Consider the following 26,429-nt stretch of genomic DNA (forward strand, 5'->3'; position numbering starts at 1 on the left):
GCAGGTAACAAGAATCAGCAGGTTTTGCGGATGTAACTTGTCATAACAAGACGCCAACAATGTCTTTCAGCACATGAGCGGCAAGCATGGAACATAACTCCCTGTTAGGTAGCAATCGTTTGAGCTCCTGATGGAAATGGTTGATTGAAACCCGAAACAATGCTGGATGGCCTTGCCTTAACTTACTCGCATCCTCAGAATGTTATCGTCAGTGCGCTCACTTAGTGATTTCAGTCTTCTAGGGAGGGAGATATTCATGCAACGTCGCTATATTTGCGTGTTGCATCTCTTCACCTTGATATTTGCTTGCTAGCCACATGAGGTATCTGTTCAAAGTGACCATCGCACAACATCCCTCCCAATTTATGAGGCACAGAAACCTCGTCACATCCTAACTGGACGTACCGAACTATGAGGACAAGGAGACCCAACCAAAGACGGTCGACTGGCTGAGACGTCGCCGTTTTATTGACTGCTGTGGCCACTCGCGGCCACCCTACATAACCAACAGATGGCTTGTAGGGTGCTGATTCGTCAAGGGCCGCTCAGGAATCTCTCGGCGACCGGGGGTGCCATGCAGCAAGGGGATAGTCCCCGGGGCGGCTGGGCAAGAAGCCGTCAACTGGCGGGGGACCTTGCCTGCAAGACTTGTCTGGCGTAGCCAAGATAGCGCCATAGGCCAACGAGCCGTTGGCGCAAGGTGAGAGTTTTTTGAAATGAATCAGATGGCGTGGAGAAGTGGCAGAGGAGAGAGGAGCCTAATCATTGCTTCTTGAATTCGTTTCTGTTTGAGTTCCATATCTCCTTCGTTTATGTTTCCTCGTGTTTTTCTTTCCTCCTGCAGAGGTTGCTTTATTTTTAACTTAGCCCCATCACGGACAAGCGATCGGACATACATAGCCTCGTCCTTGGTGCAGAAGGCTGTTGATCCCTGTCAATCGTTTATCTATCCACTTTATTCGAGGTCGAGGCAGTTGTTGGAGCTTCTGCTCGACAATTTGTTCTTACTCTTGATCAGCCTTTCCATCATTCGCAATCACCACAGGGTTGCAGATATCGAGATCCGACTATGTATACAACCGTGTTTCACCCCTGTATCGCGAAGCGCTGAAAATCCCCCCTGCCCTTGCACTTGAAGGCCTGTATATATCCTGGAGTATCCCCAGTGCAACAGCGAGTTCAGCGAATACTGCTGAGCCTCTGGCTCCAGGTGTCGGTCACTGGTGAACATATTCTTGTTCTTTTGTGTTGTCATTTTGCTTGAGAGCAGCACCGTACAGCATGAGGCCGCAAGTGCAGGTTCTTATTGAAGATAATAACTATGAACCTCAGAACGCCCGCAACAGGTATTCGTACCTAAACACACCAGCAGAGCTCCATGCGCCGACATTTCCTCAACAGAACAAACAGCAGAGACATCCCTCGCTGCCTGCGAATGCGGCAGAGCCTCCGCCTCCGCCGCCTCTCGATCACTACTCTCATCCTCGTCCATCCTCTTATATGCCGACGATCATGCATCAAGATGCTTCTGAGAAATCTATGTCCCTCCACCATCACCCACAAAACGCTCCGCCATTATCAGAACACCCTGCTCAGTTTGCTCCATACGCAGATAGTCCAACAGAGAATACCACAAATGCACCACACGACTCAAAACTATCTCCGTTTCCCCAGTCACCCCCCAGGATAGCCATCCCACCTTCTCACGACCAATTCGCAAACAAGGCCCCTTCAGCCGCACAGGAACAAGAACGGCGGGAAAAGATCCTGGCTATCGTGCCCGACAGTAACCCACTAGAATCACACACTCCTCCCACCAAATACAAACCTCAAGCCATCAAACCTGCTTACATGACCCCAATTACTATACCTGACACTCACCATTTGAGCCATTTTCCTGGCCAGGTGGCACATCCAAATCAACGATTGCAAGGAGATACGTGGAACCATGGGCTGTGCGACTGCTCGGATATTGGCACCTGCTGTTTGGGACTCTTTTGTCCGTGTATTCTATATGGTCGAACAACTTACCGATTAAACAGAAAATCTGAGCGGAAGGATCCTACTAATTTATTGGGTTATGAAACATGCAATGCGTCCTGTACAGTGATGGCTCTTTTTTGCGGGTGTCAATGTATGTATTTGCTCTACTTTGCGCTTTCAGTGCAGTCGCTCCTTTATAACGTCTCACTACCCCTTGCCTTCTTTCCACCCTTCCCCCGCCCTTGACCCTTCTTTCCGTTTGCGCAGCGAATCTATAGACTGAACAGAGACACCAAACAGGGCTATTAGCAACAATTCAGCATTCCCGCACACGTCGTGCGTACGGTATACCTGGCAGCATTCCCTCAGATTGCGTTCGAGCGACATGTTGCACATGCTGCACCCTCATCCAGGACGAGAAAGAGATAAAAACTCGAGAAGAGGGCGCCCGACAGACTGTGTCAACCCCATACCTTCCGCCCAGCCATATGACTTTCAGTCCACCACTACGGTGATGCACTTCCTCCTCCTTTTGTGGCCTCTTGGAATTGATCTTCGAGCTAAAGAATGCTCATCATACAAAAGCCGCCGCCGAGAATTTGCGAGGTTCCATTTTTGTCTATTCAAGGCCCGATCGATACCAGCTTATAAGAAACGAAATAAAATGTTACATAACGCCCAGCTCTTTTTTGTGGTTTACTCCCTTCGTCCAGGATCTCCATACTCCGGAACATCATCCGATGTATATTGCCAACTTTCCTTAATATTTGCGCTACATAAATTGCTACTATACTGACTCTATATGATTGAACGAATTCGAATTGGATTTATTGAACACCATCAGATGCCCCTTTCTTCCAGCTTGGAACCACTCTCGGAACTTGTCAACGTTAACTCATTTTTATTAATGTGTTACTTTCAAACCTTTGTTCCTCTCAATATTTTATGATCCATGTTTAGCTCCTCGTTGGGTCGAGTTTTAATCACTTGCCCATATTGAAGGATATTTTGTTCCATTTTCGCCTTCGTCATCTGCGTTCCCTTTTATATATTTCAACCCTTTACAATCACCGACTTCTGTCTCTTTTTTCTTAACTATATCACCCCCAAGAACATGGTTTATCAGCTCATTGGAGTCAAAGTACCCGTTGGACCAGGAATATTTACTGCATTGCGTATTTGGTGGATTTACTATTCTTGCCAACCCCTGTAAGGGAACGGAAGATATCCGGCCAATTTCTTTTTCTTAAATGTACTCCAGCATGAGCCCAGGCCCCGCTTCATTTTCCAATGGATTCTTCCCCTGTTCTATTAATACAGCTGCTATACATCTTGCCCTCGCTCCGTGTCCTGAGCTACAGGGAAAATATGTATATTAGTTTTGCCTATTAAGATATTTTTGGACTTGGCCGCTGTCACCGTTATGATCAAAAACTACTGCGTACAATGCCCACTGTATTTGGCAGTACACTCCTCCAATTTGATTTGAAATGGCCAGACCCTTGCGGCTATCAGCAGCTAGGTGGAGGACTGCCAAGAGCTCCCATGTCTTGGCGTTATAAGCTTTGTAAACCTTAAATCACCGCAGGATCCACCCAGGGACCTTTTGAAGGAATTTTATTGGCTGTAAGGAAAATTTAGCAGTGACACCCACATAACTTAGGCATTCTTGGCGCTGACTAAACTCGGGCGACTGCCGGATCCACAACTGCCTATTCGGGACTAGAGTATCAACGGACATCAAGAACTCTCGTCCGGACTCAGACCACAGACAGGACAACCCCTCTGTTGTCTACTTCAAGTGCTCTTGAAATAGAGAGGGCGGTTGCAAATAACACAAAGGATAGACGGGGAACACGCACCCATCCTACAAACTGCAAATGTTTTATGTTTTACTTCTTGTCCGTTTCCCCTCACGGACGATCTATTTCGTTTCGGCTCGCCGCGATAGTTCCACTGCCTCCGACGTTCATTTCTAGTGGCCATCAACGTAACGCCTGATTTCCCTTTGCCCTTTCTGGCGCTTAAACCACCAAGTCGCACCTGTGTTCCCCCAGGGACGCGAAAAACCTACCCGGTTGTGGCGGTTGGTCGTCAATTTAAACGTCCTTCCCCCCCGCCTGCCCCAACGGCATTGGAACAGCGGCACGCGAACGGTCATTATCGCCATCACTAACATAAAGGAATTGTGGTGGAAACGGGAAATTGGAATATAACAGAGTGCTAGGCGGGATTGAGGGACTTTATAAACTGCTGGATACGGATTGAAACTTCCCTTCAGCCTTCGCTTGATCTGCTTTGTTCACTCAAAGCATACCGGATGTGGATGCCATTCATACACAACGCCGCGGACTGCGGGAATTGGACGTTATGAGTTTTGTGGGGTGGCTGTTGTCTCGCAATGAGTCCGACCGCTCTCATTCTGTTTGCCCGGGTACCACATTAGGCAAAGGAGGTACGTAAAACGGCGCTGACCAATCTCTTTCCTGTCCGCCAGCTAAAGATGGTTTTGGTTCTCGAATTAATTTTCCTGGTGTTTTTTTTTTGTGTTAGGGACTATCCTCGTCAACGACACTTTCATCATTACGTTAGCAGAAAATGCTATCTTCAGACCGGCGTGCACAAATGTGCCAGTCATCGACGTCGACAATCCAACCTCAATTGCAGACATAGATGAACCCTTCTACGCATCCACTTCTCCGCAGATGTACGTCATCGCCACGGCCACAGTTATCAGTTATCTCCTTGTCATCATCCTGTTCATTACCCCGCGCACTTTCTTCGTTGGTGGTCGAGGTGGTGGGAGCTTCCTGGGCCGACGTGGGCGGTTAGGTGGCTCGTATGGAAGCTCGTCCGTCATAGGGATTGGTGGCCGGCCGTGGCTACAGAAAGTCGCTGCCACCACCACTGCGATATCCCTCAGTATCGCAACAGCAGACTCTTTCCGTGTCGCCAAAGAGCAATATGACCGCGGATACATGGACTCGAGCGCACTAACAGCCGAAGTTATAGGTGGTGTGGAGATTCGTGTTGTCCGCGTTATTTCGAGCACTTTTCTTTGGCTGGCACAGGTCCAGACTTTGATTCGCTTGTTTCCACGCCACAAGGAGAAAGTAATCATAAAATGGACGGGTTTTGCATTAATAGTGCTGGATGTAATATTCAGCATCCTCAACAGTTTCATCAGCCGATCACTGAACCCAAGTCGACCGAGGAATATTGTTGAGGCCATACCAGCTCTCAACTACTTGTTTGAGCTATCTTTGAGCTTATTATACGCTGCCTGGGTTATTTTCTATTGCCTTTCTAAACATCGCTTTGCCTTCTTCCATCCCAAAATGCGCAACATTTGCCTGGTGGCCTTGTTGTCTCTCGTTTCAGTTGTTATCCCCATTGTATTTTTTGTATTAGATCTTTCGAAACCTAACGTTGCCGGCTGGGGTGAGTATATTCGCTGGGTTGGAGCCGCCGCAGCGAGTGTGGTGGTTTGGGAATGGGTCGAACGCATAGAGGCGCTGGAAAGAGACGAAAGGAAAGATGGGATTCTCGGACGAGAGATATTTGACGGCGACGAAATGCTGGAGGTTACTCCATCCCAGGAGGTCGATTGGCCTGGCTCACATAACGATAAATATGATGGCGGAGGAAATGAAGGTTCTGGTTCAGGCTGGGGCGGCGTCATAGGTCTAACTCATCGACCCTTGAAGACGCGAGTCACATTCCAGAGCCGCTTACCTCAAGCCCGGAGAAAAACCAGGAAGACAACGACTACAACAACTCCAGCGGCAAACGGCACGTCTACTAATGGCGGCGATGATGTCAATTCCACGCCCCCCCCAAATACAACAACCCCTGTCAGCCGAACAGACACCGTTAGTGCTGCAAGCACAGTATATCGAGTCCGCTACCATTCCGTTGGCAGCGTCACTTCAGACGGAATGGAACGGGCGCCAGATGAAGAAATTCCAAAGGAGTTTCCGGCCCCTACTCACCCACAATCTACTATTAGCAGAGATTTCTGCAGCCATTCTCCGCCAATACCAGTAATGAACTCAGGGCTCGGGTGGATAGTGCTAAATAATCCTTTTAAGAAACGACGCGGCTCTCCACCAACACAAGTAGCAACAGCTCAGGCAAAAGTGACACACACTTTGCAATCAGGATCTGAGACCGCAAACGGCGATGGTACGAATGACAAAACGTGGAATTTCAAATCAAAGCTTGACACAATTTTTACCTACCGCCCTTGGGACAAAGGTAAATTGTCGCGCGAGACGGATCCTGAAGCACCTCTACCCGTCACCGTCATCCCTGCACCCAGGAGCGCGCCCAGGGGCCAGTCACCCAGCAGGGACGATGGAGAACAGGACACATCGACCCAAGACCAGCGCGATATAAGAAGCAACTCTGACCTCCCAGTGATGGTAATTCCACCACCGTCACGATCATCAAGGACCTGGCCACTCCCTGTTGTAGAGCCATCATCGCAGGCTGGTGAGCGAAGAAACGAATCGCTGGAAAGGCCATTCGTGGGAGATGGCGCTTCGCCTCGCCCCAGAAAGCAGACAGATACAGTTCATGTTGGAGATTCGAATGAGCTTCGTACGTCCGCCGCTACGTTGGCATCCGAAGCCACATTGTCATCGCCCATCCCGATACACCCCGTTTCTCCCAACTCGACATCTTCTGCACAAGGCCATCGGTCGGATACCTCAATTCACCCACACTACTGGGGTGGCGGGCTAGGACGGCGAATTTCTCCTACATCTGAAGTGCCCATATTGATAGAAGAGGAACACGCAATTATTCAGGTTGTCCGTGAGCAGTCGTCGTCTTCGTCCTTTGATGATGGGAATGGTTCCGACTCCACGTCCCCTGCTATTGAGATATCACCAGACGGTGAAAGATATCCTCATACAACTACTAACTCGACGGAGCCAGTGCCCCAGTCGTCATCTTCGGGAAGCCCGACTGCTCATAGTCGACATATTTCCTTTTTACACCCTCTCCACGATCGAGATAACCCTCGACATCTCACCGATTCGGATCTTGGGGCACAGCACGGGAATTGACACTGTTCCGCCCATGGAATTTTTGGGGATATCAAACAAATCAAAAAGAAAAAGCATGCGGGCTTCACTCCGTGGCCAGCGGCTTGAATTTTCCACCTCCTGGTTTACTACTTCTGACGATTTGGGAAACTTTTCTTTGCAATCATAGGATTTGCCTCCCTTTGCACATTTAGCGCGGAGTTTTCTTCCTTCCTTTCCTTTTTTCTTTTTTTCTGAAGTTTTGGGTTTGGGGGTTGGACTTCTAGGCGGGCAAAATCATTAGGACACCATTGGATTGTATATATGCGATGAAGTGTTTTCTTTCTTTTTCTCTTTCAGGTTTGGGGGATCGCGGGCTGGGCTTTGCGCATTTTTGGATAGAAACATGTTATTTTATCATTACATTTCCTGGGAAATTGGGTTTACACTTGACATGTATTTATTTACTTATCTACCTTGGTTATATCTCTTTTGACCTCATTCTATATATGTTTTTTTGATTTTTTGATTTTTTCTTTTTTCCGCTTTACCGCTAGAAATAGACTTAAAGTTAAAGAGGTCCTCTTTAGTGCCTCTGTTTTTTCTCAAACAAAAATTAGGACGATGTTCTAGCTTGACGCGATCCTTGTCAAGTGATGGCCTCCAGCTTTGTCCCTCGTCATCTCTTGCTGCCTTTTATACCTAACCTGACCACCGCAAAAATCCGGGACATGCAAATTCGTCAATCCAGGAACCACCACGACAACAACCATTTCCATGACCCTCTCCTACTGTGAATGAAGCGACGGGGCTTGGTACATGCAATCCGTCCCCCCGGCCGTCCGCATCTTACGTCCATGAAACCCGTTAACAGAAAAAAAAATGTCAAACGTCAACACGAACATGTTTGCAACAGCTGGTGTTGATCTTGCCCTTGCCGGCCAGCGACCCGGGCTCTTGACCCTGCCTTTGAACATTATCGCTGTGCTTGTGGCGCATGTAAGTGTCTATTGGTGTTGTTTTTCATTTGCAATATCTCCTTCCTCTCTTTTCGATCTCGAGACACCTTGTATACTAACCCTGAAATCTTCCTCCTCTCCCTGCAGTTGGACAATGTTGCAGACCTCGCTCGCCTTTGCCGTACATGTCGGGTGTTGAACTATATGGCTCTCCCACAGCTCTACAAAGACCTTACGCTCACATCGTACGATAAATTCCGATACCGCGACGAATTTGTGGAAGGATGCGGCAGTGGTAGCCCATTTTCCATGGCCCTCAATGCGGTGGTGACCCGAAATGTGGGTGGGTTAGTTCGGTCTCTGACGCTGCGGGGTGAGTGGAGGGAGAATGAGCTGGAGGAACATGCGAGAGTCGGGAGGGTGCCGGATTCGTCAATGATGCTGAATATCGTGGTGAGGGCGGCGGTGGATAAGATGCCTGGGTTAGAATCTGTCAGGTATGGATGGAGTTCTCCCGCCGATGAACCTCAATATGAGAAGCAGAAGACGTAGATATGCTGATTGCGATTGACATATTTTGTTTCTGGTGCGGAAAAATAGCTGGGAGCTCAATACAAAAATGTTGCAGACGGTGTATCAGGGGCTTGCCCAGCTGCCCAGGCTGAAGTCTTTAACAGTACGATTCCCATCGGGTCGGCATCCTCGGCCAACTATTGTTATTCCAGCGATGCCGCATCTACGCGCGCTTAAAATCACGGATATTGATCCCCTTTGCTACCCGGATGACCTATCTACTTTGCTATATCAGAGCAAAAAATTACGAGAGTTGAGGCTACACTGGTCCCCCCGGATGCAGGAAGCGCAGGAGGCGAGCGTCAATCTCACTGACTATTTTCGCAAGTGCATTGCGGCCAAATCGCCAGTGAAGCTCAAAAAGGTTGCATTCCAAAACTTATACTCACTCCATAGAGAGGAAATCATGTCTGGCATTGACTATTCTGGGCTAGAAGACCTTACTGTATTTACTGCGCCTTTTGATACTATGTCCTTCGTGGAAAATAGCTGGCCGATGCCGACTTGGGAGCTGAATTTAAAGTCCATGCGATTTGACCGTCTGGACAAACGAAGTTGCGAGGTATTAGGCAATCTCGAAGGATTGGAAAAGTTTTATTTAGTGACTGGCATCCGAAGCCCAGGAGATTACCGCAACAGTCCTAAACACTTTTCCTTAGAGTCATCCACGATTCTGACGCCGGATTCTTCACCTGCAGGACGGAGGAGATCAGTCTCAGCTAACGACGGGACCCCAAGCTCTATCTCCAATTACGACAACTTCATACCCCAGTCATCGCCGACGGTATTGAATTTTCCACTCTACGTCCGTGACCCACTTTTTCAAGTAATAACATCCGGTCTTGGGTCCACGCTCCGGCACCTTCTCCTCCCTTCCCGATGGACTCTACCTCCACACCTAATTGCACGACTGGTGCGCGCATGTCCGCAGTTAGAACAACTTGCTCTAGCAACCGAGATGACCAGCATGGAGACTCTCAGCTTGCTCCTCCCATTTTTGCGAAAACTGGTTGCTCTTCGATTGCTTATCCCCACTCCTTATTCCGCCTCGGACCCAAATGATGCCCATTTATCACCTCCGAATGCCGCTGTTAACACCAATGGACGACAGCCTCCAGAAATTAATGCGCGCTCAATCGCTGAAGTGGTTGATATGGACGATTGCATCCACAATGAAGTAATGGGCGTGTCGCTCGCGGACATGGAGATTTTTGGAACACTAAAGATAATCGGACTTGGTTGGAAAGCGTGGGAGTTGGGTGCACTATATACAATTCCTGCATCCAAGGCCACCCAAGCATCCCTCTTGAGAGACGAAAATGCAATTGCATTGAAATATCATTCTGCGCCAGACGATCTTTCGGACGATCAATTGGTGGAGGTGAGATTTGCGATTCCAGAATCCATTCTGCGACACCGGCAGGCATCATTGAACGCATGGCCGACTACTTTTTCCCCGCGAGGAAAGCGGAAACGGCGATCATACAGTAGCGATCTCAATGGCGATAGTAGCATTAACGACCACAGCCCCGTTCCTAACCCTAATAACCACCAAAATACGCTCTCATCCCCTTCACCCCCAACCACCTCAACCTCGACAACAAACCCCAATCAGCAAATCCCACCCTCCCCATCCAGAGCTTCCTCCGTCTCCACAACGACAACAACAGCCACCAGCCTCTCCACCGAACCCCAAGCCCAGGTCCCAGGCCACAGCCCTAACCCTCCTCCCATCTCGGCCAAACCACCCCTAACACAACCTCCCATACAACAACCTCCACCTCCATCTCAATTCGGCCACACTCTTACTTTCCCTTGCGGAGACAGACCCATGTGTAAGTCTAACGATACCATGACGGACGTAATACAGTGCATAAACTTCAAGGGGCTATCTGGGGGAGGAGATGTACTTTACCGCCGGCGGGTTAAGCGGGTGGGGTGGGAGGTGCTTAAGCACTGGGAAATCTGGGGCCTGGATGTACAGGAGATCTGAGGGAAAATCTCGTTTGGAGAAAGAGAAAAAGTTGATACATATGTGTGTATGGCAACCCCCCCCCCCCCCACTTTCTTTTCTTTGCCACAAAAAAGGGGGGTTACTGTGATTGTAGTGGGGTTTTGCAGATAGCAACCAATACTTATGGCCTGGCACTGTATAAGGACGGAGGCAAATATGTGAGATGTTCGCCCTCTTCTCTGTTCGGATTTGTCTTTTGATTATTATTCTTGGAGTTTTGGTTTTGCGGACATTGAGTCGGCCAGTGGTCTTGACATCAATATGTTATTTGTTATTTATATCAACCAGGATGTTTTTTGATTGGCTTTGACTTTCTTTCTTTTTTTTTTTCCCCCCCGCTCTTTACATTTCAATTTGAACCTATTTATTTATTTTTCTGTTTTTGCTTCACACCCGGGCTGAAAGTGAGTTTCGAATGCAATATAGAAAGTTTGCTATCTTGAGTTCGTGCGAAGTGTGCGTGCCAGGAAGCAGTAAAGGGTAGTTAGGATGCTGAATGGAATATATATTGAGAGAGAGAGTGAGTGAGTGAGGTTGTTTTAAGGACTGGTGATGTAGCAGTTGCTTTGATGGAGGGAGACAAAACTGACGTTAACATAAGCCCGTTCTCCTACATACAGCCTCCAAATTCTCAAATTCTGCAGGCCAAAATAACTAAAGGAACGAAAAAATAATATGGCCATGGCTGTGGATATATATTTATGCTTGATGCTTGTTTGTGTACAATATTGTATAATATATAGACATCAGCTAAAGATGCAATAATTTCATACATATACATACGTACGGTACATATATACGGATAATAGGTAGATAGATAACAAACGGATATCAAATATCCATGATGATCCCACTGATCTGTTGATCAGTGAAAAGATACCCAACAAGGACGGACGTCTTTCATCGAGTGTAAGGCAAACACACACTATCTCTCTCACACACACTCACAAAAAGGTGGGGAGGGATTCATAAAGCATAACACGGCCACCAAAAAAAAAAAAAAAAGAAGCCAAAACGATATTTTTTTTGAGGAGCCAAACACAATACAGTTAGCAAGCAGTATGTCAGTAACGTCAAGAAAAGAATATAGGGAGAAAACCAAAATATCGCAAAGTATCCAATTTCGAAATCAGAACCAGAACCAGGGCTTATTAAAAAGAAAAAAGAAAAGAAAAGAACAAATAGACCAAACCACCCAATCTCGAAACCCCTATCCAAAGGCAAAAGAAGAAAGAAAGAAAAAACTCCGATACCCAACCCACCCATCTCCTAAGACACCGATAGATAGACATAGACAGATAAGGTACGAAAATACACCCGCACCAAATGGGGGAAAAAATACAAATGTAATTATAAATCAAAAATCCAGACCTACAAAAACCCACCCCCCATATCATCCTGCTCCTTCAACAACACCTCGAGCATATCAAACTCGCCCACCATCGGCCCCGTCCCGCCCAGTCCCTGATCAACCCCCATCGTCGCATTGTTGAAGAACTGATCGAGCGGCAGCGCGAACCAGTCTGATTGGCCTCCGCCGCCGCCACTGTTGGTGGCAGTGGCGGCAGTGGCATTGTTATTGTTGTTATTGTTATTGTTGATGGAGGAAGTATTGGCACCGCCGCTGGTGGTGGTGCCGTTCGTGGCGCCGTTGGGGAGCGATGGTGAGGACCCGCCGTTGTTTCCAGTGTGGTTATGGCTATTGATTACGTCGGGTGAGATGGTGTTGTTGTTATTGGCAACTGCGGCAGCCGTGGTGGTGGGATCTGCGCCGTCGAGGTCCATCTTTAGCGAGGCGGTGCTGGGGTCGTAGTAGTTGTAGTAAACGGAGGCGGGCGGGGGCATGAAGGAGACGGTCAGGTTGGAGGAGTTGAGGGGTTGGGCGGGGATGTTGGCGAGGGGATCTGCGTGGGTGGTAGACGGATGGCTGTGGCTATGGTTGTGGTGATGGTTGGGGTGTTGGTGGTGGGCATGGTGATGATGGTGGCTGTTTGTATCAAAGTGGAAGGGTGTGTTGGGAGAGAGCTGATGTTGCTGTTGCTGTTGTTGCTGCCAGCGTGCGGGGTTTTGGAAGTCATTTTGGCTTTGATCGAGTTGCTGGGATGAAGCGTGGCCGAGATGGTCCGGCGGATGGGGTGACTGTCGTGTCGACAGCGGTGAGGACATGAGTCCGGGTGGTTGCGCCTGCGGCTGCGGTGTTCGTTCGCGACTGCTGCATTCGCCAGTGACGCGGTCTGGGGGCGCAAAGCGGAGGAACCTGTTCCGGATGTTGGAGGTTAGGAGCTGGAGGAGATCAGCGATTGTGACGCTTAGATGGACATCGTCGACTACGCAGGTGCGTAGAGACTCGATAGTACGGTCTTGCAGGTCGAGGGAGATGCGGACGTCATCTTCTTTGGCACCTAGGGTGAAGGTCTGTTATGGAAGATTTTGTTAGCAGTCATGAAAGCGTGATAACAAAAGCGCGCAATAAAAGGCACACTTGTTCGGGATATCGCATCGCACCTTGAGAATGAATATCATTCCAGATAAAATTCGGAAAAAAGTGCGAACTGGTGCATGTTTCAGGGAATTGCCAGGGAGAAGACCGTCAAGGACGGTTTTCAAAATCCGTCGCGAGGCGTCGACGACCTCTTGAATATACGGTTCGTTGACCTGGTACTGTTCCATGAGGACCCGCCACGAAGCGGTCGCATTGGCGGCAGTGGAAGAATTTGTCTGGGCTGTTGAGTTGGGCCGCGTTGAACCCGCCGTAGATGGATGTTGAACCTCATTGCTCATTGTGGTCCATCTATCTACAACGGCTTGGAGGGCGAGGCAGTTGACATATAAACCTTGCATTTTTCCCGAATTAGAATTGGGTGCACATCATTGACGCTAATTTGCGGGAATTTAACACTCACGGGTATACTCGTATTCAATAGCCAGGATATGTCGCATATGGGCAGGCACTATCAGATCGTTAGTAACACACTGCATAATCTTTAAAAAAAATGATATAAATATAAAAGCTCACTAGAAACCCGATCAAACTTCGTCCTAAACTCCCTCAATGACGGTATAAACTTATCAATCTGTTCCCGGTATCTTCCACTCTTAATCAAGTTCGACGTCTGCTCTTTACTCTGGAACAACACCTGGTTGCTCGTATACATGATCTTCGAAATATCCATCCAGCAATCCTGCATCAAATCAATCGATCGGTCCTCGTGGGGGTCTAGGAAGCGGCAGTCCTCTGACGATACTGGATCCATGTTTATCCCCCATTGTGGGAGCGGGAGCATGGAGGGGATCCCCAACCGCCCGCTACTCTGCGAGACATATACGAGAATCAGCTTGCGCACGCGGCGTTTCCGGATGCGCTCGGTCGAGGACTCCGTGTTCGCGTTGTTGGACATCTGGTCGTTTTTGGGGTCGAAGACACCGAGCTCAAAGGCGAGCGCTTGTGCGGTGCTGAGGAGCATCCAGGACATGCGATCGGAGCGCCAGACAGGTTCGAGCCATTTGTAGAACGCAAGACGACCCTCCGAGCTACTACCACCACCACCACCTCCTCCTCCTCCTCCTCCACCTCCTCCTCCTCCTCCGCCGCCGCCGCCGCCGCCGCTACTAATACTCTGTGCCTTGCCCGTCGTTATGGGATCGTGATCATGATCGATATTCCCCCGATTATCCAGAGACTGCGTCTGGATCTGCGTCAGGAGCTGTGGGTCAATATCCAAGAGTGTATTCTCATCATCACCAGGCGGGAAATGCAAGGCGCGCGGGTGCCAGTCCGTCAGGAGCAGAAGGGCCTCGATAGTGCCCAGTGATCGTAGATTTCCACTACTCGCATTCGATTGGCCAGGGGCGAAGGAGAATTTGGGTATTTGGGAGGGTAAGGTGCCCCCGTCGAACTTCTCTTGGCCCCAGATTAAGCGTTCGATCATACCGCGTAGATAGGACCACAGTTTCTCGTGGATGGAGTAGGCGCGGGAATTTGCGCCGTTGCCTGTTAGGGGCATGTGGCGGGATGCGATGGTAAGCATGGTGACGGTCAGGACGGGCTCTTCGGTAAGGAGGGTTAGATGGGTTGCTGGAGAACTATAGTTTGGTATAACGATGGGACTCAAAGGGGCGAGATGCTCGTAGTAGCTGCAAAGGAAATTGGGAGGTGGGAGGGAGGCAAAGAGTCAATAAACAGTAGATATAAAAAACAAGGGATCGCAATGAATATGGATATATTTCCCCTTACTATGCGATATATCCCATGGCCTCATCAACACTGAACCAACCGGCCCTAATAAAGCGAAACCTCGACCACACCCTCACAGCATTCACATAATCCATATCCTCTACAAATCCGCCTTTCAGCGAAGGAGGCGCATTCATCAACCTGGACCCTTCCCTACCGGCATCGCTGGTCCCAACAACTCCCGCTTCACCAGCACGATGTTCGACAACGCCAACTGAAGTCGAACCGGCGGTCTGCGGCTGGTAGCGATGGAGAGACTGCTGGCCGTTGGACATGGACCTCCCAGATTTCTCTGAGACGTTTCCCCTCGCCAGGGCGTCAGTTGGCGAGGCAAAGCTCGACGTGGACGCGGAATAGCGATAGTCCAGCTGCTGCTGGCGATTTAAATCCTCAGTCCTCCCCGCTGCTTCGGATAGGAGATGGAGCGCATCGTGTGTGTTGCTGATGGCGGGGGATAGTAGCTCAGCCGCGGTGCGGTTCATGACTTGCTGGCCGCTGGCTGAGGCCAGGTTTTCCGCATAACCACCTTTACCTGTACCTGCACCGGGGGGGCCTACCCCTCGCGTCGGTAACCGATGACCGCCGGCGCTTGTATTGCCACTGGCACTCGCGGTATTACTGTGATATTGGTTGGGCGAGATAGGGTTTGCGGGGGCGATGGCGAAGCGGTTCTGGGGCGGGTGTCCGGGCTCAGTCCATCGACGGTGGGAGGAGGACGACATGCTGATATCGGTATCGACACCAGAGAGGGGGGCAGGGGGAAAGGATGAGATGTCGTTGCTATTCGTATCATCGTCATTATCATTATCATTTACACTGCTGATATTATTGGAACCGCTGTTGACGCTCTCCGCGGAATCGAGACGCGAGGCATCTGCAGACATCATGCGCTTGTCTCTGCGCAACGTGGTATCCTCCTCGAGATCGCCATTGGCAAGGCCTGTTGCTTCTGAGACTTTGCGCTTGCGGCGGGTGGCAGAGAACTCGCAGCGTTTGCTTTCCCGGCGACAGCGGACGCAGGGCGGGGGGCGTGGGTTGTCGACGCCTAGAAAGTGTCAATTTCATTGATCATGGCAATAGCAATAATACTATGATTAAGTAGAGAGACAGTAGTAATATAGATATAGATATATAAAAAGAGGACATACTTCCCAGGTCGCAGCGAACCTTTCTCTTGCGACACGGATCGCAGGCCTGGTAGCCGCGGCGGTGCTGGGGAGCGGGCGAGGGTGATCTGTGGGGGGAGGGGAATCCGGGGTTGGCGCCGGGGTTTGCGCGCTTGTTGGGGTTTGCAGCAGCATCGTTGGGCTGGACGGGCTGGACGGGCTGGACGGGTTGGTGGTGAGCTTGGGCTTGGGAGTGGGCGTGGGCAGCGGAGGAGGAGTGGTGGAGGGTCTGCGGTGAGGAGGATGGAGCAACCCTTGTGGCCATATCGTCGGCAGAGAGAGACGCGATATTTATAGAAAGGTATATATATGTATGGATATATGAAACACGACACACAGGATACACAAGGGGCGGGGGCGGATCGGAGGTGTTCCTGTGCTTGTGTCGGGGGGGAAACCTGTGTCGGTCTGCGGCCGTGGCCAGTAGCAGCAGGAACAGGTGCAGCAGGTATCGCGATCCCGTTCCCCGTTCCCCGTTGGCGGTGGGAGATGCGTCGGCGGGGGGTGGCGGATATTCGGGCGGCCGAAGCAAAGCGGCCTCGTGTGAGACAATTGTGGGAGAGAAGTGGGTAATAAGGATGTAAGGACAGAATAGAACGAGAGAGTGGAGAGTTAGGCCGGGCAGAGCTGAAGAGAAGAGAAGAGAGAGAGAGTGTGTGTGGGAGGCAAGAGGGTGGATGGCAGCGGTGTTGGTGGAGTGGAGTGGAGTTGAGTTGAGATAGGAAGATCGAGGATGTTGAGGCGTCGATATGGACCGAAGAGGACACACACACACACCGACAGGACAGGGAGCGAGGCGACACCGCCTGCTGATTTCTGCTCTCCCACACACAGCTAGCACCACCTCTGCTTCCTTTTCTTCTGCTTCCGCGTCTTCTCTTCGTCCTCGACTCGGTGCTAATCCACGGGCTAACTGTGCTACCCCGCTAACCTTAGCCGGCGAGCGGGTCGCCGTCGCTGGTTGTCCTCGTCTCATCTCAGCATTCATGAAGCTATCCCCACCCGCCAGCAGCCAGCCCCTGTCCTCTCCTCGCGGCCAGGAAGAAGAGCATGTCAGCCGCGGCACCCGACAAACGATAATGATGAGGGTTCTAATTTTGTGGTGTTTATTACGTCTCCCTTCGTGGGAAGCCGTTGGCACTATTGAGCTCAAAGTTTCTATCTAGTTCCTTCGTGTACCCAACACTCTCACCCACACCGCATCTTCGCGTATAAATAACTTACACATACAGAGTGCCTCTACCACATAGGACAGATACAGAACCAAGTGCCGGAAACCCACCAGTGTGTACGCGCAATAACCAGACAAGGGCACGCAAAACCACCCCCCTGCCCTCATCTCCTCGAACCCTGGCCGGGTTGCACGCTCCGGTTGGGCCAATTGGCGGGAGTGGAACCTCGCCATCCCTTGGGGGATTCTTGGGGAACTGGGGATTATCCTCCCTCCTGCCTGTATGCTGCCTGTATCCGGGATCCTTGGGGGAACTGGGGACCCAGGGGGAAGGAGGAGAAGCAGGAACTAAAACGGTTCCAAAGCGTTCTACTGCATAAACACCCAGGGACCAGGTCGGAGGTCAGCAGGGCGGGCAGAAATAATATTACTGATTATTCTCGTCTATTAACTTAACTATTCTTAACCGTCCAGTGACAATGAAAAAAAAAAAAAAAAAAAAAAAAAAAAAAAGTCGAGGTGAAAATTCCTAATGGATTTTGTTCATACAGTCTAAGACGCAAGCCTCGGAAATTCCCGTGCTGGCAGTGACAGCCGGTTCTTGTTGCTCTCTTTTTTCTTCTCCTCCTCGCCTCCAACCCAAAATGCGGAGAAACTGGGGTTAGAGTTCGAAAAGGAGAGTGTGTTTGTTCCGAGAGAGGGAGGCGAATTACACTAACTAGCGTTGGCTACTCCAAAAAAACATAGATGCATCACATACTGCCGTAGACACGGGGAGGTTTTAAAAAATTCCTTTATCCCTATTGCCGTTATTATTGTTTATTATTATTTTATCAGAATTTTTACTGCGTAGTATTCTGCTTTTGATGGTAGGTATCACACCTTATACCTGCCACAGGAACGGTCAGGAACCATTTAAATCGACCAAGGTTAACTTCAAACGCGAAACTCAGAACAACATGTCAATAATGTGCTCGCATATCATGGCTCAAACCAATCCAGCCATGGATGGGGTCAAAAAAAAAGAAAACCCCGTCGTTTTGGAGTCTCAACTCCCATCCAGCATCTAGCTTTTCAGTTTCTGTGGTCCCTGCGGCCGCTCTCCGGCTCGCTCGAAGGCTTCCCCCTCGGCCACCAAGGTATGAATTAACTCTTTCCGCCTCCCCTATTATGATTATTATGCTTTTCCACCCCCTGCAAGTCGCCGGTCCACAGCCAACTGCCCATTCGCCTTGGCCAGAATATTCTCTTGCAATATCTTTCTTGCTCCAGATCCGGGCCCACCATCACCCATAATACTCCCCGCCCCTCCGGCTCCCGGCCCAGCCCCGGAAACAACACTGTCCTCACTGCCCCGTCGCGACACACTCGGGCTCGTCAACCCGCTCCTAATGATATGACTCCCTGCCCTCCCCCGAACCCCCAGCAGAAGCCCGCGCACAACCCCGCCCGCTTGCCTTGCAGGTAACTCCCCCGTACCCGCCGTCAACACGTACAGTAAATATTTCAAATTCGGTAACGTATGCCTCACATCAATAACCCTCAGCCCCATCCGGTTCATCATATACTCGATATTCTTATTTAGCAAAAACACACCGTACTCGAACCGATAGTGCCCATTGACCGGGTACAGCGGGAACGTGCGCTGCGGTAGGCCTGCGGAGATCGGGTCGTCGATCAACGAATGGGATAGATAAGGCCGCACTGGATACGGGAGGGGAACGGAGAGGTAGAAGGAGAGCAGGTAGACGAGGTGCGCCGTATAGCCCAGCGCAGCCGCGATGCATTCTTTGTCCATGTCTTCGAAGGTCGAGTTGGGCAGCGCGCGGCTGCAGATGGTGAACGCCAGTGGCTTCTCTGGGATCGGCTCGATCGGGTATATCGCCTGCAGCTCCTCACAGATCCGCCGTATCTGGCCCATGGAGTCCTCAGCTGTTCGCCGCAGGAGGTTTTCGCTAGAGGACATGCTCGATTGTGCTTCGGAAAGGAAGGACTTGGTCTTTTCTTGAGACGAGCGTCCGCGGGCCATGGCGGTACGTCGTGCTTCGAGACTGTGTTGGATCTCTTCTTTTCGTTGTTTGCTCTGCCGTAGTTGCTTTTTTGCGGACGTAATGGTGCGTTTTACGGACGAGAGTTTGTCGACAGCTTGAGATCGGGAACATAGGGTATTCAACGCCCTATGGTTTCTCTCGAGTATCGCATTTATTTGAGTTTCGAGTTTCTCCCGCGTCGCGAGGGCATCTTGAATACAATCGTCGAGATTGGCAAGGCGCATGAGCGCATCGTAAGTTGACGTAGACTGTAGGCGACTATCGTCATGGACCCTAGCATCAGCAGCAGAGGCAGTAGTTACGGGTGCTGGCAGCTGCTTTACAGGGGGCATATCCATCAAACTCGTATAAACACCATCCTGGAAGCGAAACACAACGCAGTTCGTCGGCAACGGGTGATAGAAACTCTCCAACGTTTTTCCGACATACTGCAACGAGCGCAGATTCACTTCCAGCCTCAGTAGCAGGATATACTCCGTCATATCCTCCGTCCTCGCCCACACATTACACGTCACCTGATCCAGACGCGACACCAGCGGCCCACAGACGTTCAGATCGAAGTGCTTGAAATCTGGATTCATCGCCCTTCCCACCACTTCGCTCACGTAGACCGGCTGATCCATGCCAGCACAATGTAGCGAGAACCACGAGTTTGCCATCCGGTTGCCCGCAATGTCCTCCAGTCGATGTTGTCGAATGAATGGACTGGCACCAGCCCAGCGTAAAGTGCTCCTCCGGCGAAGAATCTGAGCCTTGTTTTTTCGCTCTTTTTGATTTTCACTCCCAGGTGTCCCTAAAGGTGAGGCTGCAGCTGCAGCGGCGGTAACGTCTGCGGAGGAAAACTGATCACGACGCTTGAGGTCAGTAAACGAGCGCGACTGGGGGATGGGTGACGGCAATTCACGCATCGCCAGTAATTTAGTGGGGGACTGGAGGGCATTCGGAACACTGTCGTCGTCTATAGTCTTTCGGCTGGACGGCGTGTTAGGATTGACGGTGAGATTGCGCAAAGAGATGCCCTGGAGATGGCGAAGTTTGCGGTTCTAGAAAAAAAATATACTGTTTATGAGTACTACTATTATTTGTCATATATAAAATAAACCAATCTGGATAGAGAAGGGCATCTCCAAGCTCCCCCAAATGGGGTTTCATACCGAGAACCATGGTTTCTGACGCTGGCTATCTGAGGCACTGAGCTGTTCTAAACGCTGGACAAGGTCGTCTGCTGATCTGGAGAGAGCCATTGCTAGGAAGCATGCGATATGTGAGGCATAGATGTCGTCGTGCACTCGGCGGAGCTGTCATTCTCATCAACGTAAATAACCGGGATGAGAAGAGCACGAAGGAGTAGACCAGCCAGACAACGCTGTCTAGGCCATGTCAACCTCGACGCAGTGAGTAAGCACCGTCTACGGTAACTAGTTCGTTGACGCCGATGTGGTTGACCTGTGGTTGTGGTTATGGTGGTTGTCGTTGTTGGCTTGAAGCTGAGCTTTGTCTTGTCGATGGTTGTTTGGGTGCTCCCGATTGGTCCGGCCCCAGAACCAGGAAAAAACTTCAGATCCATGAACAACGAAACAACGATAACCACCATAACCACATCCACCACCACGACGCTCGTCCCGCCCCTCGATCTCAGGGAGGTTCCGACTACATCCCACTGCAGCAGGCGCCACAATGCTCTAGAAAACGATCAATTGGCTCTGCAGGAAAATTGATACAACGCACCGGCATCAATGGTTGCCGCGAGCATGGCCGCCAGAGCGGCTGCCAGAACAGCTACTAGAGCAGCGAGGGGAGCGGCAGCCAGTGCTGAAGCGGGTACCAGCTCCGGTGCGAAGACGGCCATTGCGAAGAAACCTGGAAAGAACTTGTCAAATCCAAAAATACAGGAGACGGTCAGCCCTGTCGTTGTCAGCTCCTGGGAGGCCCTTCGGTTCCCAAGAGCGACAAAACCCATCCAGGGCAAGGTCAGAGAAACTGGGTCCCGTGCTGCCCTACAATGGCGGACACAGGAGAGAGCAAGGCTACGCAAGGCATTACACCGCCTAACGCATGGGAAAAATATATTTGCCTACAACAATATCCGAACGAATCAGGTTGTATATTCGTTTACGAGAGAGCTTGAGGTGAGTGGATTCTTCTTCTTCTTCTTCTTCTCCAACTATCTAAGAGCACAGTGCAGACGAATACTCAGAACACCTCAACGAAACACATAATCTAACTCTATAAATGCTATAGAAAAACAACGTTCTCTCCCAACTAGTCTACCACGGCAAGAAGACCGTACCCGCTACACTGCGCAAGGATATGTGGACCCCTTATTTCTCCCTGCATTTCCCCTCCACCTCCCTTGGCCTTGAAGCCTACCGCCTTCTCCGCGAGTTCTCCATGCAGCGGCAACTTGCCCCGCCCGCAGATATGATCACTGCCTCGCAAGACAACGAGGTGCTCACCCGGCAGCGCCCGCGGGACCCCGCCGAAGCCGAGAAATGGGATGAGGAATGGAAGACTCGCATGGAGCAGCATCAGTTCCTTAACAAAAAATTGCGCGCGCGTATCCTCATGGACCAAAAGGCTACAAGCGTTGCGGATGTGGCGGCGGTACTGGCGCTGCAGCAGCAGAAGATGAAGGAGGAGCAGGAGCGGGAAGCGAGAGAAAATGAACTGGAAGATGAGAATGAAGGAGAAGCAGAAGCAGAAGAAGAAGAAGTAGAAGGGGGAGATGGCGAGAAGGTGAAAAATGAGAGCGGGAAGGTTGGCGATAAGGATAAGTCGGGCAAGAAAATCAGCCGAAAGAGACGGAAACGGATCCAGGCGGCTATCAGAGCACAGCAGGCGCTGGAGAAGGACACCATGGACAAGATCGCCGAATTGGAACGCATGCTGCAGGTGAAAATCGACCCTTCGCTGCCGCCGTCGGAGCATCACATCGTCAATGAAGGCGAGGTCAAGATGTTCTGGGTGGATCTGCATAATTTGCAGTATGCCGAGTCATGGCCAAAAAATGTCATCCATGGTCAGCTGAAGCCTGTTCGTGGCCATATTATGGGCACCGAGCTTGACCTTGCGGCTGGTGAGTTGCTGGCCCTTGGCGGTGCTCCCGCCGCGAAGGGGGAAGATGGCGAGGGTGCGGAACAGGCTGGCGCTGGTTCCGGTGCTTTGGCTGAAGCTGACGCTCAGGCTGAGGGAGAGCAAGAGAAGGCGGATGCCCCTAAGGAAGAGAAGTCGAGGTCGGGTCTCGGGAAGTTGAAGTTCTGGTAGAAAGTGAACCGTTGGGGAAAAACGGGCATGGGCATGGGCATGTTTCATTCTTTCTATGGTGATAAATAAATGGTTATGTTGATAAAATGGATTGTCATTTATTTTTTTGCCCCATGCTTCCCTTTATTTTTCCTTCTTCCCACTCTCATATTTTCCAACCAATTGTACTGCACCGTTTCTATATCCTCGGGGTTATCTCTTTTCTTTTTTCTTCTTTTTTTGGTCGTTTATTTAAGACTTTTAGAATTTTTTTTTCTCCACCCATTTTTGTGTATTTATATTTTTTCTAGAAACCACAAACTTCTGTACAACCCTCACTTTAAAAAGAAAAAAGCTCACGGAATGGAAAAACGAATACTTTCCCTGAAGTGACAACAAGCGAATACGACAGTTAATAAAACCAAAAAACGTAGATAAATATAATTACGGGAAATTAGACAATTCCCGAAATGCATGTCTGTTTCTCTTGCTATGCAAAAGATAGTTATATGGACATAGTTACCAGAAAAAAGTTCAAGGAGATCAATGTTTCCGTACACATGTACAACATAACTATAAGATATATACAACTGCTGGCTTAACCACAGTCCCACAGGGATATGTCGTACGTATGTACAGTACATACATCACAAATGAAACAAGCACAAACCTTTTCCCACCCCCACCCCAAACAAAAAAGGAGGCGGAGAAAAAGGGCGGGGGAAAAGGACACGAAAATAGACGTTGTATAGCTGCTGAGGTCTGATGATTCTGCTCAGCGATGACGGACGGACACAAAAACATTATGTATAAATAAATAACCACTGATGCAGAGGTAGGCCCGGGCCCAAGATAAAGTTTCATTCATGGCCATGTCCCCATCTGTCCCCGATTGCCTATGATTCCCCTAAACCCCCACCACCCCAATCTACCTCCGCCATGCATGTCGCTCATCACCGTGATGATATACAACATTCCATTTAGCGCTCAGGGAAAATGGTAGAGGGTAGATGACAGATCAGGGGAGGGAGCACAGGGAGAACATCGTACCGACGGTCGGAGTCTGATATAAAGTCAACAAGAAGAAAGGAGAAGCAAAGAAAACGAAGTAGAAAGAAAAAGCCAATTCCCACGCGTTTCGCGCGATTAAACGACATGATATAATGATGAAAGCATTAACGCATAGAAGCATGAAAACGTGAATAAGTGAAAACATGAAAGACATAGAAACAAGGGGCTTGTCGCCTCCAGCATCCAGCAAATTCAGTTTCTTGTCTTTCCCTTTCGAATCTTGATCTCATCATGGCCGTCGAACTCGTGTCAGAAAAGAAAAAGAAAAAGAAAAAGAAAAAGGTAACAGCAAAGGGGAAGGAGGTGAAAGAAAACGGACTTTCGCCCGCCAAACCGGAAACAAACCAGCCATTCAATTAATCAACCCACCGACCCACCGAAAGCAACAAAGTTATTCTCCTCCCTCTTTCTTTCCTTTCCTATCCTGACCTTCCGCCAAATCCAAATTCGCAATATCAATTACTCCCTTTAGTTGCCCAGACGAAACTTCCGGCCCCAACTTATCCCCTACAGCAGAATAGGTCTCCACGGGCGTCGCGTTCTCGCTGTCGTCGCCATTCCCCGTGTCTTCAGCAGCATCGACGGTGGCAAGTTCAGCGCCTAGCTTGCCCGCGCGCGCCTTCTTCCGCGTCTCCTCGACGATCTTGTCGGCTTCGCTGATGCCTACAAGTTGCACTGGCGATGGGACCGGGCCATTGTTGTTGTTTGTAGTATTGTTGGTATTATTGATATTGATGGAGCCGCCGCTGCTATCTGTCGTTGTTGGCGGCACGAGTGATGTGCGTCTTTGCTGTTGTTCTATTGCTTGCTGAATGGCCTTTGTGTCGAAGCGGACAATCATACAGGAGAGGTTGTCGGTGCTGAAGCGCGAGAGAGCGTGGTCGACGAGGATTTTTGAGGCGAGTTGTGGGTCCTCTGTGCCACGGATGAGATCGACGGCTTCTTGATCCGAGCAGACGTCCCATAACTGCAAAAAAAAAGGAAATAGGTTAATTCAAGCAAAGGGGAGGAATAAGGGTCTAATTAAAGTTTGATAAAGATAAGCACTCACGCCATCGCAAGCCAGGATCAGAAACTCATCTGTTTCAGGCTGGATGACCGTCTCCGTCGTGTACGGGTGGCCAGTGACTAAGTCTTTCATGTACGAATCCCCCAACGCCCGAGTGACAGCAAGCACGCCGTTTACGCGGTTATTCAAGATTAGGCCTCCAGCATTGGATATTCGTTTCCCCTCGTTTTCATCACTGCCCTTGTGGTCGTACGACAATCGCAGCGCCTTGCCATTCCGGCACAGAACAACGCGTGCATCACCCACGTTCGCGGTATACAGTACACGTTGTCGAAAGACGGCAGTTGTTTCCTGGGGTTGCTTTTGGTTTGCGGATCCTGACACTGATAATCCTGACGGGTCTAGGGATGAAGATGTCTGCGCTGTGGACGACGGGTCTGTGCTCTTATTATCTTTTTCCGGACCTTGCTTGTTGGGTGTCGCAAGGGAGGAAGATGGAGTCGCATTAGGAGGAGAGGTCCCGGTAGGACGATCCTCCCATCGCAAGACTGCAGTAACAGCAGTACAACCGCTGTTTTTCAACGGGAGCTTTTCTAATTGCTGATCCACGCTAGTGAATGCCTGGTCTAGCAGTTCTGGTACCGGAGTATTCGGGTGCTTTCTCATGATATCCTCCAAAATGAGATGCAGCTTTTTCCCGCACCACTCCGCCGCAAACGTCCCGGCATGTCCATCGAAAATGGCAAAATATCCATTGTCCGTTTCAACCATCGGTGGTGAGTCGTCAGACTCTGCAGATGTAGGTATTGAATCCTCGGAATTATTTTTGCTGCGGATGGACGAATCGGCTTTGGCAGGAGTTGGGGCTGCAGTTCCAAGAAAATTATACAGATAAGCATGGGTGTCTTCCATAGTTCTTCGGCATTTTCTGTTCCTGTCTTCAGTGACTCCAACCCGAAACGACGAGTGCGCAGTCGGCGCTGATTCACCGGCCGAGTTATTCAACGACCCTTGCGGAACAATCAAGGCTGGATCCATCTTCCCCAACTTTTGCATGGGTGTTAAGGCTTGCTGTTCCTTCTGCGACTCCCGCGCACTTGAAAGATGTAGGGAATATTTAGCGTTGGAGAAGAAGTTGGCAGCCTTGGTCATTGAGCTATTTCGGCGCTTTGGCTGTTCCGCTGCTGGGCTTCGGTCCCCGTTGCGGGGCGACAGAGAACCACTAAGCGGGGTGGCTTTGTTTTCTCGGCCAGCCGTGGTATTTTCCGTGTTGATGGATAGGGTGGTCGAACCACTGCCGGAGAGAGGGGAGGAATCGTCTTTCTCTTTGGTAGGGCTCGTGGAGCCACCGAACATTCTGTTCAGCAACCCACCCTGGTTAGAGGAGAAGGTCCTCCGCTTGCTTCCTGCCAGCTTGATAGTCCAACCAAATGGCGAGCTGCAGTGCTGATTCGATAAAAGAGGTAGATGGTGGAAAAAAGTTTATTTTGGCTGATTTCCTTTTCTTTTATTTCCTGCCCCCCCTTTTCTACCGATATTATTGTTTATTAAACGCTTCTGCCGGGTCGTGAAGCGTGGCCGTTGGGCCTGGTGTGAAAAAAAGGATTAAGTGTCAGTTGCAACTCAATAGTGCATATTTAGTGTAGTAAGTAGTATTATATAGCGATCATCCTTTAAACGAAGGAAATTGAACCGTCAGATTCCGTTTCCAGAAAGTTCAACCCTGTTCAAGTGTTCGTGGGATACCCGAAGTGATAATGACAAGCGGCATAACAGGAACTTGGAATGAAAGTTACCTCGAAGGCAATGATGACCAAACACTAGACTTCTCGCGGATATCGCGGAAATATCTCACCAGCAGGTTTTCACCTAGTAATCCTAGTATGGGGATCAACCTGGGTTAAATGGGGACGGAGGATATGCGG

At 50.0% G+C, this 26,429-nt stretch overlaps 7 protein-coding genes across 7 annotated transcripts; 4 read left to right on the forward strand and 3 right to left on the reverse strand.

The window, feature by feature from the left end:
• Positions 1-1,281: 1,281 nt before the first annotated feature.
• On the forward strand, positions 1,282-2,498 carry HCBG_01560 (DUF614 domain-containing protein; the record flags this gene model as incomplete). The annotated part of the gene is made up of 2 exons (XM_045428609.1): positions 1,282-1,999; positions 2,284-2,498. The coding sequence occupies 2 exons, from the start codon at positions 1,282-1,284 to the stop codon at positions 2,496-2,498; spliced, it is 933 nt and encodes a 310-aa protein (XP_045290395.1).
• A 1,855-nt stretch (positions 2,499-4,353) lies between these two features.
• Positions 4,354-7,503, forward strand: HCBG_01561 (pH-response regulator protein palH/RIM21; the record flags this gene model as incomplete). Its single annotated transcript, XM_045428610.1, has 2 exons — positions 4,354-4,438; positions 4,537-7,503. The coding sequence occupies 2 exons, from the start codon at positions 4,354-4,356 to the stop codon at positions 7,053-7,055; spliced, it is 2,604 nt and encodes an 867-aa protein (XP_045290396.1).
• A 219-nt stretch (positions 7,504-7,722) lies between these two features.
• Positions 7,723-11,078, forward strand: HCBG_01562 (uncharacterized protein; the record flags this gene model as incomplete). Its single annotated transcript, XM_045428611.1, has 3 exons — positions 7,723-8,012; positions 8,120-8,469; positions 8,573-11,078. 3 exons carry the CDS (start codon positions 7,896-7,898, stop codon positions 10,536-10,538), a joined length of 2,433 nt encoding a protein of 810 aa, XP_045290397.1.
• Positions 11,079-11,930: 852 nt separating this feature from the next.
• On the reverse strand, positions 11,931-16,224 carry HCBG_01563 (uncharacterized protein; the record flags this gene model as incomplete). The annotated part of the gene is made up of 5 exons (XM_045428612.1): positions 11,931-12,974; positions 13,065-13,354; positions 13,576-14,550; positions 14,834-15,838; positions 15,942-16,224. The coding sequence occupies 5 exons, from the start codon at positions 16,222-16,224 to the stop codon at positions 11,931-11,933; spliced, it is 3,597 nt and encodes a 1,198-aa protein (XP_045290398.1).
• A 1,709-nt stretch (positions 16,225-17,933) lies between these two features.
• Positions 17,934-20,425, reverse strand: HCBG_01564 (uncharacterized protein; the record flags this gene model as incomplete). The annotated part of the gene is made up of 2 exons (XM_045428613.1): positions 17,934-20,224; positions 20,336-20,425. 2 exons carry the CDS (start codon positions 20,423-20,425, stop codon positions 18,308-18,310), a joined length of 2,007 nt encoding a protein of 668 aa, XP_045290399.1.
• A 370-nt stretch (positions 20,426-20,795) lies between these two features.
• On the forward strand, positions 20,796-22,766 carry HCBG_01565 (uncharacterized protein; the record flags this gene model as incomplete). Its single annotated transcript, XM_045428614.1, has 2 exons — positions 20,796-21,310; positions 21,423-22,766. The coding sequence occupies 2 exons, from the start codon at positions 20,918-20,920 to the stop codon at positions 22,443-22,445; spliced, it is 1,416 nt and encodes a 471-aa protein (XP_045290400.1).
• Positions 22,767-23,886: 1,120 nt separating this feature from the next.
• On the reverse strand, positions 23,887-25,860 carry HCBG_01566 (type 2C protein phosphatase PTC1; the record flags this gene model as incomplete). Its single annotated transcript, XM_045428615.1, has 2 exons — positions 23,887-24,462; positions 24,547-25,860. The coding sequence occupies 2 exons, from the start codon at positions 25,858-25,860 to the stop codon at positions 23,887-23,889; spliced, it is 1,890 nt and encodes a 629-aa protein (XP_045290401.1).
• Positions 25,861-26,429: the final 569 nt, after the last annotated feature.

The sequence above is a fragment of the Histoplasma capsulatum genome (genome assembly GCF_000150115.1).
Source record: "Histoplasma capsulatum G186AR genomic scaffold supercont2.2, whole genome shotgun sequence".
NCBI lineage: Eukaryota > Fungi > Ascomycota > Eurotiomycetes > Onygenales > Ajellomycetaceae > Histoplasma > Histoplasma capsulatum.